The 20,304-nt window shown below is 39.5% G+C and overlaps 1 protein-coding gene across 1 annotated transcript in view; it reads right to left on the reverse strand.

The window, feature by feature from the left end:
* C2H3orf52 (chromosome 2 C3orf52 homolog) overlaps window positions 1-14,541 on the reverse strand; it is a 42,061-nt gene extending 27,520 nt beyond the window's left edge. Inside the window, exons 1-2 of the mRNA XM_036742458.1 lie at window positions 14,330-14,541; window positions 2,699-2,828 (exon numbers count right to left, since the gene is read on the reverse strand). Of these exons, the coding sequence (XP_036598353.1) occupies window positions 2,699-2,828; window positions 14,330-14,437 (238 nt within the window). The 5' untranslated portion in view covers window positions 14,438-14,541. The remainder of the gene's footprint in view (window positions 1-2,698; window positions 2,829-14,329) is intronic.
* Between the last annotated feature and the right edge of the window lie 5,763 nt (window positions 14,542-20,304).

Here is a 20,304-nt window from a genome sequence, read left to right on the forward strand (position 1 = left end):
TTTTGAGGTGTAAATGATTGCACTGAAAATTTAAAGATTGGATCTCAAGGCTCAGTGCATCCCTATCCATGTGGATCTCCTTTACCTATATACACATACATTGACTCTCCCATTAGAATGCCGGTCCTTGGGGGCAGGGACTGTTTTTGTCTTTTCTTTGTACTCCCAGTACCTTAGCATAGTATCTGGTACAAAATGAAAAGGACCAAGGACGTCAGAAGGGTGAGAGCAGGGCAGAATCACCAGCCTCGCTCTCCCCTCCAGAGTCATCGGAGTCCGCTGGTAAGACACAAGTCAAGATGACTGGCGATGGGTCAGAATGCAGTGGGAGACCTTGGTCTTAAAAAGCTAAGGTCTTTCCCAGGTCTCAGTTTGTCTGAGGCAACACCCATTCAGTGATTAAAGGCTAGGTTAGAATTGAGACAAAAGATGGCCTCCTTTGCTTTCCCAAAAGAATCAATCTGGGAGGGGAAGACTCTTAGAGTTTCTAGCCAGAACAGAAAACAATTGCTTCTAGACTCACTCTGAGCCATCCAAACAGTAAGCTAGAGAGGCTTGGGCTGGGACCTATTATTGGCCAATTAGTGAGAGCCAGAGTGATTTGGATTTAAAGGCATGGTAGTAGTTCCATTTGAATTACAATGGGTTCTTTCAAAGCCTGTTCTTTCAGAACTGTATTTCAAGAAATCATAAATGAAACTACAAGAGGCAAAACAGTGCATAGTAAACACTGTTTTTAAGCTGCTGATTGATTGGAGTGTCTCATGATTGCTATTCAAGGTCAGTGATTCTTAGGAAATCACAACATTGTTTTGAATTGGAATAGAACTTAGCAACTGTCCAATCAGCTTCACAATAACATGCTTAACCAATGGTCACCTAACTTCTGCTTGAAGATTCCTGAAAGGGGGATCCCATCTAGGTACGTCCCATTCTACTTTCAGAGAGCTTAAATTGTTAGGAAGTTTTTCCTGAAATCAAGCCAAAATTTGCCTTTCTGCAATTTTTGCTCAGTGCTCTAAGCTCTGACCTCTGAGGTTAAACATAATGAATTAAATCCCTCTTCCTCATGAGGACCCTTTAAATGTTTAAAAACAGCTATTATGTCCCTAAGAAAAACAGGATGTTTTTGTTCCTCCTCCCAAAAAGTCTTTATTCCTTTCTACATACATAGTAAATTGATTAGTGACTCCATATGCATTTATTCACCACCCCCATCCTTCTTATCTTTTTAATTCTTTGGTTTTTATAGTTTTGCAGTTTTCAAAATGTTTTCACCTATTATGTAAACGTATCCTCTCAGCCACCCTATGTAGGAGACAGGACAGATCTTATCATCCTGATCGTACAGATGAGGAAATAATTTCAGAAAGCTTAAGTGACATATTCCAGGTTACACAAAGGTTGCAACAGGAAAATTTCTAGCTCTTCCTCTGGTGCTCAAATCAATCACTCAACCATATTCTACATACTGATGCCAAGTCCCTAATTTCCTTTCTCCTCACCATCCCCTCCCCATGGCATACTTTATTCTTTATTTTTAAAAAATTTTTATTTCTACTTCAAGATTCTCTCACTTCCTCTAGTCCCTCCGCTACCCACTGAGAACACAAGAAATACCATAACCATTATATATGTGAAATCATGCAAAACATATTTCCACATTAGCCATGTTGTGAAAAAAAAAGAAAAAGAAAGTGGAAAAAAATATGTTTCAATCTTCATTCACAGCTCACTGATTATCTCTCTAGAGGTGGATAACATTTTTCACAGTCCTTTGGATTTGTCGTGGATTATTGTATTGATCAGGGTAGCTAAGTCTTTCACAGCTGATCATCATTACAATATTGCTGTTATCATGTACCATGTCCACATAGTTCTGCTCACTCTATTTTGCATCAGTTCATATGTCTTTCCAGGATTTTCCTGAAACTATTCCCTTTGCCATTTCTCATAACATAATAGGATTCCATGAACAATGATATACCATATCTTGTTCAGTCAGCCCCCAGTTGACAAGCATCCCCTCACTTTCCCATTTTTTTGCCACCACAGAAAGAGCTGCTATAAATATTTTTGTACATATAGGTCCTTTTCTTTTTCCTTTGATCTCTTTGGGTACAAACCCAGTTACGGCATTTCTGTGTCAAAGGCTATACACCGTTTTATAGCCCTTTGGGCATAGTTCCAAATTGTTCCCAGAATGGTTGGAGAAGTTCACAACTCCACCAACAATGCATTAGTGTTCCTATTCTTCCATATCTACTCCAACATTTGTCATTTTCCTTTTCTGTCATATTAGCCAATCTGATAGATGTGAGGTGGTACCTCAGGGTTATTTTAATTTACATTTCTCTATTTATTAGTAATTTACAGCATTTTATATGACCATTGAAAGCTTTGATTTATTCTTCTAAAAACTGCCTGTTCATATCCTTTAACCATTTATCAATTGGGGAATAGCTCTTATATTTATAAATTTGGCAAGCCCCTAATTTTCAAACTACTTTCATATCAAGTAGCCATGAGCTCCATTTCTTGGCCACTGAAAAAACATAAGACAACCCAACCTAGATCACACACACACACACACACACACACACACACACACACACACTCACACATATATATATGGTGTGTGTATGGATATAGAGATATCTCTGTATGTATATGAATCAATTTTTTTTTAAATTCTTACCTTCATGGATAATCAAACTTATAAAAATCATTACAATGAGGCCTATGAAGATAGAAACAATTGCCATCCACAGTTTATACTTAGCCTTCACAGGTTCATTGCAGAATTGCCAGGGGTTTTGTTGTCTGGCCTAGAAAATAGAAGGGCATGATCAGCTAGGATTGAACAGGGTAGCAAAGAAGACTTTTAAGAGTATTTCAAAAATGTACCTATCTGCAAAAATGTGTAGTAGACCTTCCCATAGTTTACAGTTACCTAACAGGAAATTTTAAAGACATTCACTTAATTTCAGTTAGAAACCTTGTTTTGTCTTATTTTGTTTTTTGTTTTTTTTTCTTTTCATTTTCTTGGAGTAGGTAAGAGATATGGCAGGTGGGTAGCGCAGCAGATAGAGTGCTGGGCTTAGGGAAGACATATTACTGAGTTCAAATCTGGCCTCAGACACTTACTACCTGTGAGACCCTGGGCAAGTCACTTACCCCTGTTTGCTTCAATTCTTCATCTGTAAAGTGAGCTGGAGAGGGAAATTCTAGTATCTTTGCCAAGAAAACCCCAAATGGGATCACAAAGAGTCATATACAAGTGAAACGACACAACAACAGAGGTATGGATTTCAGATTTTATCAGTACAGGGAATTTCCATTGTGGAAATTCCCTTCACGAATATATATCAGCAACTTGTCTATACTCCTGGCTAAATTAGTCTTAGAGAGTTGCTAAGGGCACTAACGACTTCAACCTGGGTCTTTTTGTAACTCTTACCAAAATTTAAGAACCCTCACCAAAAGGACCCCTCCCTTCTGTTCCACTTGAATCCTTCATGATACAGCTTAAATTCATTTCTTTGTATCTTGCCCTCAGTTGAAAGAGAGAAGAGGTGATAACTAGCCTTAATTTCATGATATTTTCAAATCTAGGAAGGTTTATTATGTAGTCTTTGAGCTTTCACTTAACTAAATAAGCCTGTTGCTATTATTTTCAATCCCCTTTAAGCACTTAACTTCTCCCTCCACACTGGGGATTGCACATTTCTGGAAAACCAAGAGGAAAAATACCACTTTCTTCCTCCCTCCCCGACTTTTTCTCTTAGCTTGCATTCTAAGCCAATGCAGTGGCCACCAGATGGTATTCCATTTTATTGGGTTTGGGTGATAGGACACAAGAAATCCTCCACTAAACTCACAAACTTTCAAAGTATTTCCCTCTACAAATTTGTGTAGACTGGGTGTGCACCCTGTTGCTGGGAGAGTCATGTTTAATCATCATGGAGTCTGACTGTCCTCTGAATGCGCTCCAAGTTCCCCACATCAGACTTCAGTTAGAGTCAAGTCTCAGAGTGCCCTGGATAGCCTAACAAAGGCTGAATAGGAAGGTAGGAATACCTTTTGGCTCAAACAAGATATCCTGTTCTGTATGTACCCCCTCAGAAGCAGACATTAAACATGTGAGAGTTTCCTGACACATAGAAATGTGTCTTCATTTCCACATCAATCTTTCCAAGTTTCAACCAAGTAGCCACTTCATTTCTTGTCTCTAGTACACAGTGTTGTCTTCTGGTTGGACTCATTCTCCCAACTTCACCTCCTTCCCAATCACCTTCCCAACCCTGGAGAAACCTCTACCCTAAGGTCTATTCTCCAGATTGGTGACTCCCTAGCCTAGAGCACTAACCACAGTCACATCTCTCCTGGCTTGACTCTCTCTGTACTTCTCTACTTCCTCCCCATCCACCTTGCCCCCTCTCAGGTTAGCCTCTCCCCCTTCTAGCTCTGTTTCTTTACTGGTTTTCCCCATTGGAATGTCCAGCTCTGTTTATTTGTTGTCTTTCCCCATTGGAATCTAAGTCCTCTGAGGGTGGAGGCTATTTTGTTTCCTTATATTTATATCCCAGCACATACCACAGTGTCTGACACAGACTGAGTACTTAAAAAATGCTCAATCCATTTATCTATAAGCTTACAAATTCTGACATTTATATGAGGTGTGACTGTGACATTATATGAAATTTTTTTAAAATCAAAGACATCAGAATATCTACTAAAAATGAAAATCAGAACAGGGTTTTATTTCAGAGGATTTGGGATTAAATCTAGTTCCTAGCGGCAGCTAAGTGGTACAGTAGATATGGCACTGACCTTGGAGACAGGAGGACCTGAGTTCAAATTCAGCCTCAGACACTTGACCCTAGCTTATGTGACCCTGGGCAAGTCACTTAACCCCAATTGCCCCACCAAAAAAAAAATCTTGCTTCTAATGTTTATTAATTGTGTGACTCAATTGTTTTGGGCCACAATTTCATCTTTTGTATTTTTCTAGTTCAACGACATTTACTAAGTACTTCTTATATATATGGCATTGTTAGGTGCTCAGGAAGTAAGGACAAAAATGAAACCATCCCTGCCCTCAGAGATCTTATATACTCTATAAGGGCAGTGAACAGTAACACAGGTAAGTAAACTCCATTAATTAATAAGCAATCATTCAGAGGGGCATTCACTAAGAAGCAGTACATCAGATAGAGCACTGGCCCTGGAGTCAGAAGGACCTGAGTTCAAATCTAGCCTCAGATACTTACTAGCTGTATGACTCTAGGTCAGTCATTTAACCCTGTTTGCTTCAGTTTCCTCATCTGTAAAAGGAACTGGAGAAGGAAACGGTAAACCACTCCAGTATTTTTGCTAAGAAAACACCAAAGGGGTCATGAAGAGTGGAACACACGTTGTCGTTTGTTGTTTCTCCTTCATTCTCGAAGAGGACCAATGGCATCGTGAACATGATGTCTTGACTTGCTAGTGAATTGGACTTGAGTGAGGCAGAGCTGCTCAAATGACTAAACCACAAATTCATTAAGAGCTTACCATGTGCCAGACACAGTGCTAAGCACTGGGGATACAAAGAAAGGCAAAATGCCTTTCAGTCTATGCCCTCAAGGAGCTCACATTCTAATGGGAGAGACAACACATAATTATGTACAAACAACATATAAGACAAAGAGGGGGGGAGGGGGAGATGAAGAGAGAGAGGGAGAGGGAGACAGAGAGAGAGAGAGAGACAGAGAGAGAGAGAGAGAGAGAGAGAGAGAGAGAGAGAGAGAGAATATGAGAATGAATATGTATGGAAGGTAATCTCAGAAGGAAGGTGCTAGAAGCATAGTGGATCAAGGGACATCTACTGCAGAAGGTTGGATTTGAGCTGAGTCCTGAAGGAATCTATGGAAGCTAAGAGACTGAGAAGAGGAAGGGGAACCTTCAAGGCATTGGGGACAGCAAGAGGATGGAGTTGGGAAATGGATTACCATATATGAGGAAAAACAAGTAGCTAGATCATAGAGTGGGTGAAGGGGAGTGATGTAAGAAGACAGGAAAGGTAGAAGGGGCCAGGCTGGAAGAGTTTTAAATGCCAAAGTGCTTTATATTTGATCCTGGGGGTTGGGGTAACAGGGAGTAACTGAAAGTAACAGGAAAGATTTCAGCTGGTAGGAAGTGCAGGGCTGGGGTATGTGTAAGATTAGAGAAGGCATCACAAGAGAAGCGGAGGCTAAAGTGAGCTTTGAACAAATTGAAGAATTTTGAAGTCATAGGTGAGGGTAGAATGCATTCCAGGCTTAAAGGGTAGCCTCTATGGCTTTAAATGCCTTGCTAAGGAGTCTATATTTGATTCTAGAAACAAAAGGAAGTCACAGAAGGTAGCTTTCTGAGCGGAGGGAATGAGGAGGACAATAAAAAATGCTACTTAAGAAGATGATTCAGGTAGCCATGTGAAATCTTAGAAGGGAAAAGTCAGGTGGCAGATGACTAATTAGTAAACTATGAAACAGCAGATCAGAGATGGCAAACATGTGGCCTACAACACTCCCTGGGGCAGCCCAAAACAATGCTTAACAAAATAAATAAAAATACATTACAACGTTAATTTGTGGTTTTCTAAGTCAATATACCACTGTAGGGATCTTTATATATAGCTTAGCAGCCCATATCTATTTGAGCTTGATTCAATTGGTCTGGATGAGGGATGATAAGGGCCAATACTAGTATGGTATGGATAGGGAGGACATTAGTGCTAGAGATGTTGTGATAAAATCAAGAGGAAACTGTAATTAAATGGATATTTGTCTGAGAGTGAAAAAGAATGAAAAATTAAAAAAAATTGCAGCAACATTTGGTATATAGATTAACAGGAGAATAGTTGATGGTACCTTCAATGGGATGAATAAAATCTGGAAAATGAATGGGTTAGTAGAGAAACTGAGTTGAGTTTTAGACATGTTGAGGTTGAGGTATTCGTAGGACATTGAAATGGAAAAATCTCTAGGAGGAATGTGCAAATGTAAAACTGGGATTCAGAAAAGAGATCAGGGCTAGCTATACACACACACACACACACACACACACACCTATTGTGGAAAAATGCCCGTAAGAGCAGATGAGTAGAGAGAAGAGAGCCCAGCATAGAGCTGTAGAATAGGCTCTAGGTCATAATTCAAAAAAGGAGAGTCTGAAAAGGAATGGTTGGACAGAAGGAAAAACTAGAAGAGAACAACGCAACAGAAAAAATAAAGGATGGAACAGAGCAGATGACAAAGTCAAAAAACTGTAGAAAGTTCGAGGAAGCCAAGAGTTGAGAAAAGACCACCAGATTTAATAATTAGGGCAGCGAGGTGACACAGTGGATAGAGCACCTAGGCTTGGAGTCATGAAGACTCATCTTCCTGAATTCAAATCCAACCTCAGACACTTACTAGCTGTGTGACCCTGGGCAAGTCACTTAACTCTGACTCAGTTTCCTCATCTGTAAAATGAGTTGGAGAAGAAAATGACAAACCACTCCCAGTATCTTTGCAAAGATAACCCCAAATAGGGTCACAAAGAGTCAGACAGGAATAAAAAATGTCAATATCAACAATATAATAAAAAACTGAGAGAAACATATCAATATTATGGTGGGTCCTGAAGCCAGATTGCTTGAAGATTGTCAGTAAAGAGAAACCCACTATTTCCTTAGGAAATCCTTTCCATTTTTAGACTGCTCTAAATGTTAGAATGTTTTTTCCTGATACCAAGGCAAAATTTATCTCTTTGAAGCATTTGAGGAACTAAATGGAGGCCAGGAATTAAGATGACTGTATGAGTTTAACAGTGAGAGAGAAGAGACATTAGTCAATGGCTGGAGCAGAGGGCGAGGTGTTTTTGTGACAGAGGACACAACCATATTGGCAAGCAATACAGAAGGGGCTAGTACATAAAAGAGATTGAAAATAACAGTGTGTTGGACTAGAGCAGAGGTGAAGAACCTGTGGCCTCAAGGCCAAATGTGGCCCTCTAGGTCTTCAAGTGTGGCCCTTTGACTGAATCCAAGCTTCGCAGAACAAAATTTGTTCTAGACTAGATTAGAGGGTCTTTGAGGAATCATCCAAGTCTATATCTATGACCCCTGGGTTTTAGGAAGTTATAAGCTTACTTACTCCTGCTATTCTGCCATTGGTCTAAAACATTTTGGGAATTCCTGTTTTGGAATGGCCTTAAGGAGGAATTTGAACATTCCATGAGACCAGCCAGACTCATCACATACTCTATTTAATACTCTTTTTAATCATACTCTACTCTTGACCCAAAGCTGCATTTCTTAGGGAAATCACCCAGTTGGGTTTGCTAGCTCTGTGTCTGCCTTTTGGTTGCCTAGAAACCATCAAATCTGCCCCCCTCAAAAGCTTTTGAACCGTTTTGTACCATTGAGGTTATCCGAAAAGACATAACACAGGCTTCTGGAACAGAATCAAAAAATTCTGGACATGCATGGCCTCAGCAGCCTTGCAATCCAACCCAAGGAAAGTCAGCTGAAAGGGAATGCCCCCAATAAGGGTTTGTCCAGCCTCTGCCTGGAGACTCCAGTGAAGGAGGAACCATTGCTTCCTGGGCAAACCACTTCCATTTTTAGTCCTCTCCAAGTGCTAGAAAGTTCTCATTGACATCAAACCTCAATGACTACTTTGCAACTTTCACCTGTCATTCCTGGTTCTGCCCTCTGGGGCCAGACAGAACAATTCTAACTCCTCATTACGAGACAGGCCTTCAAATACTTGGATAGAATTATCTTTTAAATCATCTCCAGAGAATTCCCAAAATACTTTGTGCCATGCCAGTGTCAGAGAAGTGAATACATAACCTCCTAAGGTGAATAGTTTGATGAACTTATTACTTGGAAATAAAAGTTCATGTACAAAAAGAAAAAAGAAATCAGTCTCATGCCCTAAAAGTCACACTTCTTACAAAGGCAGATCAGAGAATTGACTAGAAAAAGGAAATTACATATTTTATATCCCTTTAAGGCAGTGTTTCTTAAATAGCGTCCCCTAAAGTGAATGAAGAAAAGTTCTATGATGGTTAGTGGGATGGTCCTTGTAGTATAAACAAGCTGAAAGAGCATATCAGGACAGATAAGCAATGTACACAGAATGGAAGAAAAACATTCGCTCTCATGAGAGAATTACTCTTCGGGATGGTAAACATCATGATATGCAATGCTTACTTAAAGGCTTCTCTCCCATTAAATAAAAATACTAAAACTTGATTTTAACTGGTCTCTGTGTGACAGTCTAGAACAAAGAAGTAGAGATGCCCACCTCTTCTCAATGACCTAGAGATAGGTGAACATGTTGGCATATGACCTAATATACTAATATAGAAAGGCAGCAAGGTGGGTCTGTGGAGTCAGGAAAACCTGAGTTCAAATTTTGACTTCAGAATTGTTGTGAGGATCAAATGTGCTTAGCACAGCGCCTGACACATAGTAGGTGCCATACAAATGTTATTATTATTAACTTTGTTATTATTTTTGTTATATTATGTTATTATTATTAACTTTATTATTAAATATGAAAGCATATATTTTGAGAGGAGCAGCCCCTTTTAAACTGACCTATCACCATCTCAACAAGAAAATTAAACTAGATGCTCCCATGGACACATATTCCTCTAATGAGATCACGATGGGAGTGAGTGACAACAAAAAGTGAGGTAGTGTTCTGAGTTCTCTTAAATAATGCCAAGCCTCTCCTGATTAGAGGAGCCTGTCACATATCCCACAGTCGTAAATATGAGAGTCTGCAACTAACGGGACTCAAATAGCGTTGGACTTGGTTTGAGGAGGGCGTAACCTGAGTTCAAATTCGGCTTCAAACATTGACCAGCTATGTGATCCTGGGCAATTCATTGAATTTCTCAGTCTCAGTTTTCTCATCTGTAAAATGGGATAGCACCCAACCTCCTAAAGTTGTCATGAGGATCGAAAAAAATAAAATTTCTTAGGTGCTTTGCAAACCTCAAAGCACTTTATACACCTGACCAGCTGTTTTCATTGTTGTTATTAAAATTATTGCTGCTTGTTATAGCTATGTATCCAAAGAAGCAGCATGACAGAAGAGAAAGAGCATTACTCTCAGAGCCAGGATGACCAGAAATGCAATCTTACCTCAGACACTTATGAGATGCATGATCCTTAGCAAGTCACTTAACTACCTTCAGCCTTGGTTTTATTATTGGTAGAACAGGCATAATTGCATTTGCCTTACCAGATTATGAGGCTCAAATGAGATTATACATACACATATACATATATGTATGTATGAGTGTGTATATAAATACACATATATGTACACATATGAACACCTACTATGTGCCAGGCATTCTATAAATATTATCTCATTTTATCTGACAACAACCCTGGGAGGTAGATGTTATTATTATCCCCATTTTATCAATGAAGAAACCGAGGCAAACAAAAGTTAAGTGACTTGCTTAAGATCACACAGCTAGTAAGTTTCTGAAGTCAAAATTTGAAATCAGGACCAACACTCTATCCACTTCACCATCTAGCAGCCTCTCAGGAAAAGGCACTATTAGGAAAAGCTTTGCATAGAAAGTGGCACAAGATTTGAGTCTTTAAGGAAATTGGGGATTTTAAAAGTTAGCGGTAAGGAGGAAATACATTCTATTTTCTCTATTAATTAACTCAAATCTACAATTCCAAATAGTCCTCTGTGAACCAAGAAGGTATCTAGTCCATTGGATCAATACAGCTAGGAAATCAGAACCACAGCATGCTGAACCATTATTTGGTAGTAGCCATAGCAAACAGTAAGCAGTAATCCAGGCTTCTCCACTTGCTAAGCCCTCAGTCCTATTGACCTTTTCTACCTCTCTATCCTGAGGACCTGTTACTATGATAACAAATGGTAGGTAAGAGTTGTGGCATTTTGGGGGGTGAGATTAGTTTCGATGGGCAACAATACAGAATGTGGTGGGGGAAATCTAAAGAGGTTTGGGAATCAGTAGGGCAATAGACACAGGATGAAAAAGTTTAAAGGTGAAGATTAGGGCACTAATGCATTGTTGGTGGACTTGTGAGTCAGCACAACCACTTTTGAAAACAATTTGGAAATTGGCACATAAACTAACTAAAATGTCCATACCCTTTGACCCAAAGATTCTAATACTAGGCTTTTACCCTAGAAGGTTATCAATAAAAAGAGAATCCCTAGATGCACCAAAATATTCATGACTGCACTTTTTGTAGTAGCAAAGAATTGGAAACAAAGTAGATGCCCATTAGAATAGCTAAACAAATAGTGGTACATGAATGGACTGGAAGGTAACTGTTGTTAGAAATAACAGATATGATAAATACAGAGAAATATGGAAAGGTTTATGTAACCTGATACAGAATGTAGTGAGCAACAGCGTAAACAGAAAAAGCAGCCATCAAACAATCAAAAGTGAATGTTGTAAAATTACAAAGAACAAGCATGGCCCCTAAGATATGAGGAGACATTCCCATCCTATTCCTTTGCAGAGATAGGGGTGTCCAGTGGTTTTAAAAAAAACACCACTCCACATATTTTCAGACTTCTAAAAACGGTATCGGTTTTGCTGATTTTTTTCTCCTCTATTTCCTCTTTCCTTTAATTTTTTTTTTGTTGTTGTTATATGAGATGGTTCTCTGGCAGGGTGGGGGGGAGAAAGGATATTGGATGTAATAAAGATGTAATAAAGATATCAATAAATTTGCTTTAAAAAAAGATGTAATAAAGATATCAATAAATTTGCTTTAAAAAAAAGATGTAATAAAGATATCAATAAATTTGCTTTAAAAAAAAGTTAATTGTAAAAGGCAACTTCTTTAAAATGACATCATTAATATTTGCATTGTTATCACCCTTGGAGGGACAGCATTTCAAAATACCAGTCGAGAGGGTAGGCCAGGTATATAGTAAACACTTAATAAAAACATTGATTGACTGACTGGCTTCTAGATCACAGGCAGAGTAGCTTTCAGTCTTGCTTTTCTCTTTCAATTACACCAGGGCATTCTTAACCTTTTTTTGGGTCTGGTGAAGCTTATGGATTTTCTTAGAATAATGCTTTTAAATGCATAAAATAAAATATACAGGATTACAAAGAAAATAAATTACTGTATATTGAAATGCAGTTATCAAAATATTGAAAAAAGTAGTTCATGAACCCCATGAAATCTACCCACATATGTCTTTGGGAGCTATAGACCCTAGATTAAGAATTCTTGCCCTAGACACAGGTAAGGAAAGGGACAGGAAGCTCTTCTTTCCTTTCCAATATGACCTTCCAATCACAGGAATTATGATGACTGTCATCACAGATTCCAGACCTCTCAGCTGTACTTGTAGGCAGGTATTGTGGAATCTTATAGTTGGAAGGAGCATTGAAGGTACTTAGTCCAACCTTATACATAAATCAGTTCTATAACATGTCTGGTAAATATCATTCCTAATTTTTAAAATTGTGGTGGGGGGGGGAGGGGAATAGATACGAAGAAGTTAAGTGGCTTGCTCAAGGTCAAATATAGACAATAAATGCATGTAGACTAAATAAGAACTATTTAAATTTAAATTTAATTTAATTGGGCATTGTTTAAATTTAGATACTCTAGGACTGAAACTCATATCTCTGGAAAATACACACACACATCACATGAGGCAGAAAGAAAAATAGAGAGAGAACACAGGTTTATATAGTTTGACATATACACATACTCAATAAATATTAGACTGAAGTTCCAGACAATCTTTTTTTTCTAAGATCCAAAGTCCCAGTCCTAGGCACTGGCCTAGATTACTGATATACCAGGTTCATGCTTGTGGCCACATGTAGTAATAGTTAGAACATTCTCAGAATTCCCATCATTTCAAATTCAAGAGAGAAGCCGATTTGTTCTCACACAAACCTTTTAACAGAATTATGTATTCCTGGAAATATAAGCACCAGAACATCAAGTGTATGTTTCTAAGGGAACTTCCACATTTGAACTCCCTGCTTGGGGGTTCAGGGTGTGGGGGTGAGGGAAGAACCAATGAAAGAAAAAGTGACCATTAGACCGATATGTGGAGAGCTCTCTAACAGCTCTATTTTTTTTTCTATGTTTAAGATGGCATTTGGCACAAAATTCCATCATGGCTGTCTTATAACCAGTTATTGAAAACTAATGATGCATACGACACAATTAGGACTGAACTGAAAAGAAAGACAAGTCCGGACTGAAAATTGCCAAGGACTAAGGTTGGAATGGAAGACTTCAAATTCATTTCATTTCTTCTAAGCAGGTGAAAAACGTATGCTAATCTCCTCCATAACTCTCACACTTCAATCCCAACTCATCTTCTCTCTCTCTCTTCTTCTGAGGGATTGTGTGGGGAAGGAGATGTGGATTGGTCTGAGGGTAGAAAATGTTGACTGGCCTGCTGTAAGTGCTTAAGAAAAGTTTGCTGACTGAAAGCTGGGGTGGGAGTCAAAGCAGATGGATGGAATCAACCTTTAGCCAACAACCCTCTAGCTTCCCTTTTGGTTGTAGTTACTGGATTATTTCTTGCTGTTGTTCAGTGCAAAAGATAATTTATTTTCTATTCTATTTAGTATTTACTTACCATACCAATGAAAATGTCATTTTCCAAAAAAAGAAAAATCCCATAGTTTGTTGATAATGTTAAATACAATTATACTAAAATGGCAATTATCTGGCACCCATAGTTTCAAATGCACATTTTCAAAAATATCTGGTAGCTCTAACAGAGAGTATTACAATAAAAGGAAAACGATATTTGTTTTAGTAACTGTAGACAGCTACATTCCAAAGCATATCTAAAATATTTCAGATCTGCCCTGTGGCATCGCCTTTATTTCCAAATAGACAATTATTTAACAACTTTGAGGAAACATTAAAAATGGTCCCTGATCCTACACGCAACACAATTCAACCACAATACTGAGTAAGAAAAGAATTCCAAACCTCAGAGTCCTGGTCCGCAAAATCTTATCTCCCTCTATCTACTTAGGGAGATCAGCCAAAAAGAAGCCACTTCCTTGTCAATTTAAACCTGGAGGCTGTGGGACGCCTTACGTGGTCCCAGTTCAGAGCTCAAACTTTCTTCCTTGGGGTTTCGAATACGCAACATACTTTGCATTCGTTTGTTTTTTGGTCAATTAAGCAACGTTAATTTTTTCTTAAGTACTTTAGATGAGTCTATTCCTGAGTCTGTTAACGTCGCAATCAGGAACTTCATATAACCGCGTTAGGCTAAGCATACTCAAAGCTCGTGCTTCCTACCTGGGCTGGCTCGGGGTACTCCACCTGGAGACAGGTCTCTTGCTGAACCGTCCCGTTCAGAGGCACTGCCTCGCTGGGGTTTCGTTCGAGCTCAGACAGCTCAATCATAGCATCAGCCGGGCGCTGGCAGTCTCCTCCACCCAGTGGGAGAGCAGAGGAAAGCTGTGGGCAGGAGAAGGGAGAGCGAGACACCAGGAAAACTGAAGGGCTCTGGCCGGAGGTCCGGCACTCACCTGTGCAGCTTCCCTCCCTCCCCGCCCACCAAGAGTGACGTGATGCGGGCCGGGTGTGAGCTAGGCTGGGAAGGGCGGGTCATACAGACGAAACCCGGGGCCAAAAGAAGGGCAAAGTCTCTGTCTTGGGAACTTTTGCTGTGCCCATCCTGGCGAAGGGAGAGCTTGAAGATATCGCCTCCTCCCGAGGGCTGTTTTTCTGGTTTGCTCAATGTGCAGCTGGCAGTATGTAACCCTGGACAGTCATATTACCCGCCCGAACAGGCGGAGGGAAAGGCCTGGCGGTGCAGAAAGAACCAGAAAAACTGCCCTGGGCAGAAGGAATCTGAATACTTGCCTTCCTAAGGTGGGTCATCGTCTTCTGAAACTATGGACTTTGGCTTCGTTTTGTCCTGTTGACAGTCTTCCAATGAAGCAGATAATTAACAAGCACTTATTAAGCACTAGGTGTTAGAGATACAAAGATAAAAATTCTCGATTAGGTTTATCAGGCTTAACAGCAAATGCACATGTAAGCCTACAAGGGACAGTAGCTAGATCAGTGATTTAACTGGCACAGGGAACTTCTATTTGACGAAAATCTTGGAACAGATGCAGGTTAGCATCTTCTCAGCAGCTTACAGATTTTAGAGAGTTACTAGGGCCCCGAGCATTTAAGTGACTTGCAGTCACACAACCAATTTGTATCAAGTGGTTCTTGAACTCAGGACTTTCTGAGGCTGAGGTTTATGCTTTCTATTCACGAAGCCACATTGCCTTTGAGAAGCATATATAAATTAAATAAAAGTTAGGTTTTGAGGAGATGGCACTAATAGCAGCTGGGATAATTGGGAAGCTAGCATTTGAGTTGGTCTTTAAAAGAAAGGAAGGATTCTGAAGAGGCAGAAATGAGAAGGGAAAGACTTCCAGGTGTGGGGAGGCAGTCTGTCTGTGCAAAGACAGAGAAATAGCATTGTGGTGTATAAGGAACTGCTAATAGGTTAATTTGATCCCACAGTCTGTAAACGGGAATGAATAAAGGATAATGAAGCTGGAGAGGTCTGTTGAGGCAGATTATGAAAGGCTTTAAACACCAAAAAGAGGAGTAGAGATAGTAGAGATTCACTGGAGTCTGTTAAGCAAGAATGACATAGTGCAAGCTATGCATTAGGAAAATCACTTTGACAGCCGTATGTAGGATAAATTAGAACGGTGAAGAGTTTGAGGCAAGAACAGCAATTAGGAGACTATTGAAATAGTGTACGTCAGCTATTATGAGGACCTGAACTAGAGAGACTGTGTTATGGGTGGAGAGAAGGGGACCAGTGTGAGAGTTGTTATGTAGAAATGACTTGGGTATGTGGGACAAGGGAGATCCAGGAATCAAGTATGACTCCAAGGGGTTCAGCCTGGATGACCCTTGATGGTATGCATATGCGGCAACCCTGACACATATAGTAATGTTCAAAAGAGGATTGAGTTTGGGGGAGAAGGTAATGAGTTCTGTTTTGGACGTGTTTCATCTGATTTTCTTTAGTTGAGCAGGGCAGACAGTTTGAAATGTCCAGTAGGTAGTTTGTGACACAGAAATGGACTTTAAGAGACATTAGGACTAAATACATATAGAACTAGTCATCTACATGAAAGTAATTATTGTACCATGGGAGCTGATGGGGCCACAGAGAGAGAGTGCTGTGCTTACATGCAGAGAAAAAAGGGCCCAGGACAGAGCCTTGGGGTACACCCCTAGTTCGATGTGCAGCTCAAATTCTACTTTAGATGGTATTCACAGCAAGTAGGTAGGGCAGCCTGGCACTGATACTGCCCTGCCTTGCTTTCTACCCACTCAGTACTTCTGCTCCAGACAGGAATGCTTTTATCTCCAGCTGTGGGGTAAGGTCCACCTATATTCTGACATCACTTCTGTCCCAGGTCAGGCCGCATAGCTGGCTGATAAAGCCACAGTAATATGAAATTTCAATCTCCTTGCCAGTGCCTTAGACTCAGTTCCCAAATCTTGACTCTTCCTTACCTTTGTTTTAGGTCACTGGGAAAGGAATTTTTTTTTCCTTTTTTTTCTCCAAATTTCCTGAAGTTTCAGGTATCAGTAGGTTAAACAACACTCAGACAAGTGAGTCTGAATCTGTAAGAGCAGTCTGACCTCTGAAATACTGCTTAACTTTAGTCAGACCGTTTGTATCCTTTCACTGAGGATGGAAGTTTAATGCCACAGATGTGGCTCCCATAAAGAAAAAAGGGGAGGGGGTTTGGAAAAATGAGAAAAGGATGAGTCTCTTCTAGCTAGGATGTGATGCCATGGGTCTGCTACAGGCCTAGAGGTTTCCTGATGCTACCACCTCTCCCAACTTGGATTCTTTGATTCTCAACTTTGCCTGCAACCTTTCCCTTCTCACTCATTAAAGATGCCTAATCATTCCTTAATGCTTTGGTATCATTGTATGTCAGGATAGCCAGGAGTCTAGTTTCCTCTTTCACCCTCAGTTTTGATCACTGTGAGCCTATTTAAAGTCCTTTCCTTGCTCTGGCTCCCTGATAAATAACCTTCTCTTTCTGACTGCCATATATATTTTCTCCCAGGGCTTCAAACCATCTGGCACCTGACCAGCTTTGAACTCCACACAAATAACTCTAATTGGATATAACAAACACCCACAGTGGAAGATGCTTTTAAAAATAGTATGGTTAGAGCCAGTTGTCATATGAGGAAGTTCCATGTATAAAAAAACCATAATCAGAGATTGAGAATTTATAATACTTAAGATACAGAATAGCACTTCTGGATACCAGCTTTACAAACAGATTTTTGCCTCAATAATAAATGACTCCATAATGTTCTTCATTAATGCTCAGATTTATATAATGGCTTAAGTTGGGATTAACAGAACAATTTAAAATGAGCATGGCATAGTAACAAAAGGGTCAGGAGATCTGGCTTTTCCCTTTGCCACTTCCAACCCATCATGTGACCTTGGACAATTGACTCTGAGTCCTTCTCTGAGCTTCCCTTTCCTCATCAGAAGAATGAGGAGTTGGATCATATGACTCAAGATCCTGAGGGTACCACCCTTTGAAAGTCTCTCTGGACTCTCTCATTTGCCATATTCTACTTTTCTAGGTATATTCTTCGGGACCATTTCTTACTTATCTTTGTATCTGACCTAGCACCCAGCATAAAACACTTGTTGTTGTTCAGTCTTGTCGGACTCTTCATGACCCCATTTGGGATTTTCTTGACAAAGATACTGGAGTGGTTTGCCAATCCTTCTCCAGCTCATTGGACAGATGAGGAAACCAAGGAAAACAGTATTAAGTGATTTGCCCAGGGTCACATAGCATGTCTGTGTCCGAGGGCAGGTTTGAACTCAGGTTTTCCTGACTCCAGGACACTCTATCCACTGTACCACCTAGTTACCCCACACTCTGCATAGTAGGTATTTAATAAATATCTGCTGAATGAACAAATGGATGAATCTTGTTGCTGTCCAAGCCCCATCATTGATACTATACTGAAGCTAGTGCCTAAAGAAAGACTCAGTTAAGAACACCAGAACATCTTTCCTGGGGACCCCTGACCAAGATAGTCATCTTAAGAATTGAGTTACAGACCTGTAATTTAGAGAAAGAAGCCTTGTTCCTGACCTGATTTCATCTATGGTAGTTCCTTACCTAAACCTAGTAACCCAGTCCCAGCAATATTGCCCTGGACAATAAGACTTGCCGCATTTGGGTACCTTTTCCCTTAGATGTATGCCAAATCTGTTCCCTTTGAGTCACGGAGACTTTGTGGAAACCCCCCAAAATCCCCCAACTCTTTCCATGCAACCCCCACTTCATGTTACATGAGCTCCATAAACCAGATCCACAAATGCTTCCAGAGTTCTGTAAACAAGGCCCTTCTGTCTTCTTCTCTGAGCTCTGTAAACCAGGCCCTAAAATGTCCTCACAACTCTATAAATACAGTCCAACATATCAGATTTACATCTCTTTGTTTTGATCACTGGTGCTGATACTAAATGGAGCTGGTCTATAAACCTGGATTCCTAATCTCTTTCTTGTTCCTAATCACTATTGTTTATTTGGTTTTCCCATCTTTTCTTGCCTTGTCCCCAGTAAGTAAATCCCTATCCAGCTGCCATTCACAAACTCAGTGTGATTGGGGCAGGGGAGGAGGAGAATCTAACTCCAAGAAAAAGATCCAGAGTGAATTAGAAGGAAGCATTCTGCACTAGCATAAAGAAGCACCAGTGTTGGAGCAGGAAGGCAAATTATTTACTAATGTCAGTGACAATCTAATCTAATCCTGCCTTTTCTCCACATTAGTAAAGGATTATTTGCTAACATCAGTGAATACTTAGTCCATCTCTGGTTTTTCTCCATTCTAGAATTGAATGCTTCTTGTAAAAATTGTATATACATATATATATATATATATGTTATATATATATATATATATATGTAGAGAGAGAGAGATACATATATGTTTATTTTTATCTATTTTTATCTATGAATTTATCTATTATCCATCCATCCATTATTCCTTTATTTATTTGTTTGTTTATTTATAAAAACTGAGTCTCTTAATTTGGCCCAGGCTGGAAATTCAAAGGCTATTTGCAGACTCTATATTACTCTGGTTGGCATGGAAGTTTGACCTCTCCATATCCAACGTGGGATTAATCTTTCTTAGATAACCTTGTGGAATCATGTTCCAGAGGGCTCATTGTATTAATGCCAAATTGAGCTCAGACACCTGATTATCTCAGTCCTCTGCTGCTTGGAAGTCCAAAGCTCAAGAGATCCCCAGGCTCAGCCTTCTCGACTTCAGTGATTTCAAGGGCATGCCACCACACCTGGCTTAGAATGTTTGTTTAAGTCATACCTGAACATATTTTCTCTAAAATCTTGTCCTACATGGAGCCTTTAAAAATCTTGAGTGTTGTTATGCATATCTTTTTTTTCCAAAAGAATAATCAGAAACCTTTGTTAAAACAGCCAAACAAACAGAAGTGCACGTCAATTGTATCTACAGCGGAATCCTGGTTCTGTGGAAACCAAGGCTAAACCACTCACCTGGTAACAACTTCCTCTAATTACAAAGCAATTACTTAGAAACAAGTGGCCTTTGGAATGTTGACCTTCCAAATCTCAATACAAGAGAAAAACAGAGAAGCAGTGAATGGACAAATAAGCAGTAAGGGATCCTCAGGTCCCCTGATAGGTATGTGCCTAGAACAAAACCAATAGTTTGCTCTAATTTGGTCACATTTCTATCTGGAGAAACACAGAATCAGAGAAATGGCTGTCAGATGATAAGGCAGTGTTAACTGACCAGCACATCAGTACAGTTATCCTTTACACATTGCAGGTGTTAGGGGTACAGCACTCCTGCAATCTGGAAAATCCATGTAAAATATTTTGGCCCTCTCTTTATACCAGAAAAGAAGTCTGATTTTTTTTCTTTCTCTTTTATAGGGTATTTTATTACAGTACTTTATTGTAAAATTTGGATTAAGTATTTGGCCATAGGCTATATGTAGATCAATATTAAGTAAAAACACTGTATGAAAAAGAAATTTTAAAAATACAAAATAAATATGAACATTTAAAAAAACAAAACAAATTTGAGAATAGTACTGAACATACTGCATGTGTAACAAAAGATGCTTTACAAACATAACCTTTGAAATTCCCTACTGATATTTACCAGCCACCTTCAGTATATTGCTATGGTCTAACTTGAAA

This window comes from Trichosurus vulpecula, chromosome 2 (assembly GCF_011100635.1).
Source record: "Trichosurus vulpecula isolate mTriVul1 chromosome 2, mTriVul1.pri, whole genome shotgun sequence".
NCBI classification, from domain to species: domain Eukaryota; kingdom Metazoa; phylum Chordata; class Mammalia; order Diprotodontia; family Phalangeridae; genus Trichosurus; species Trichosurus vulpecula.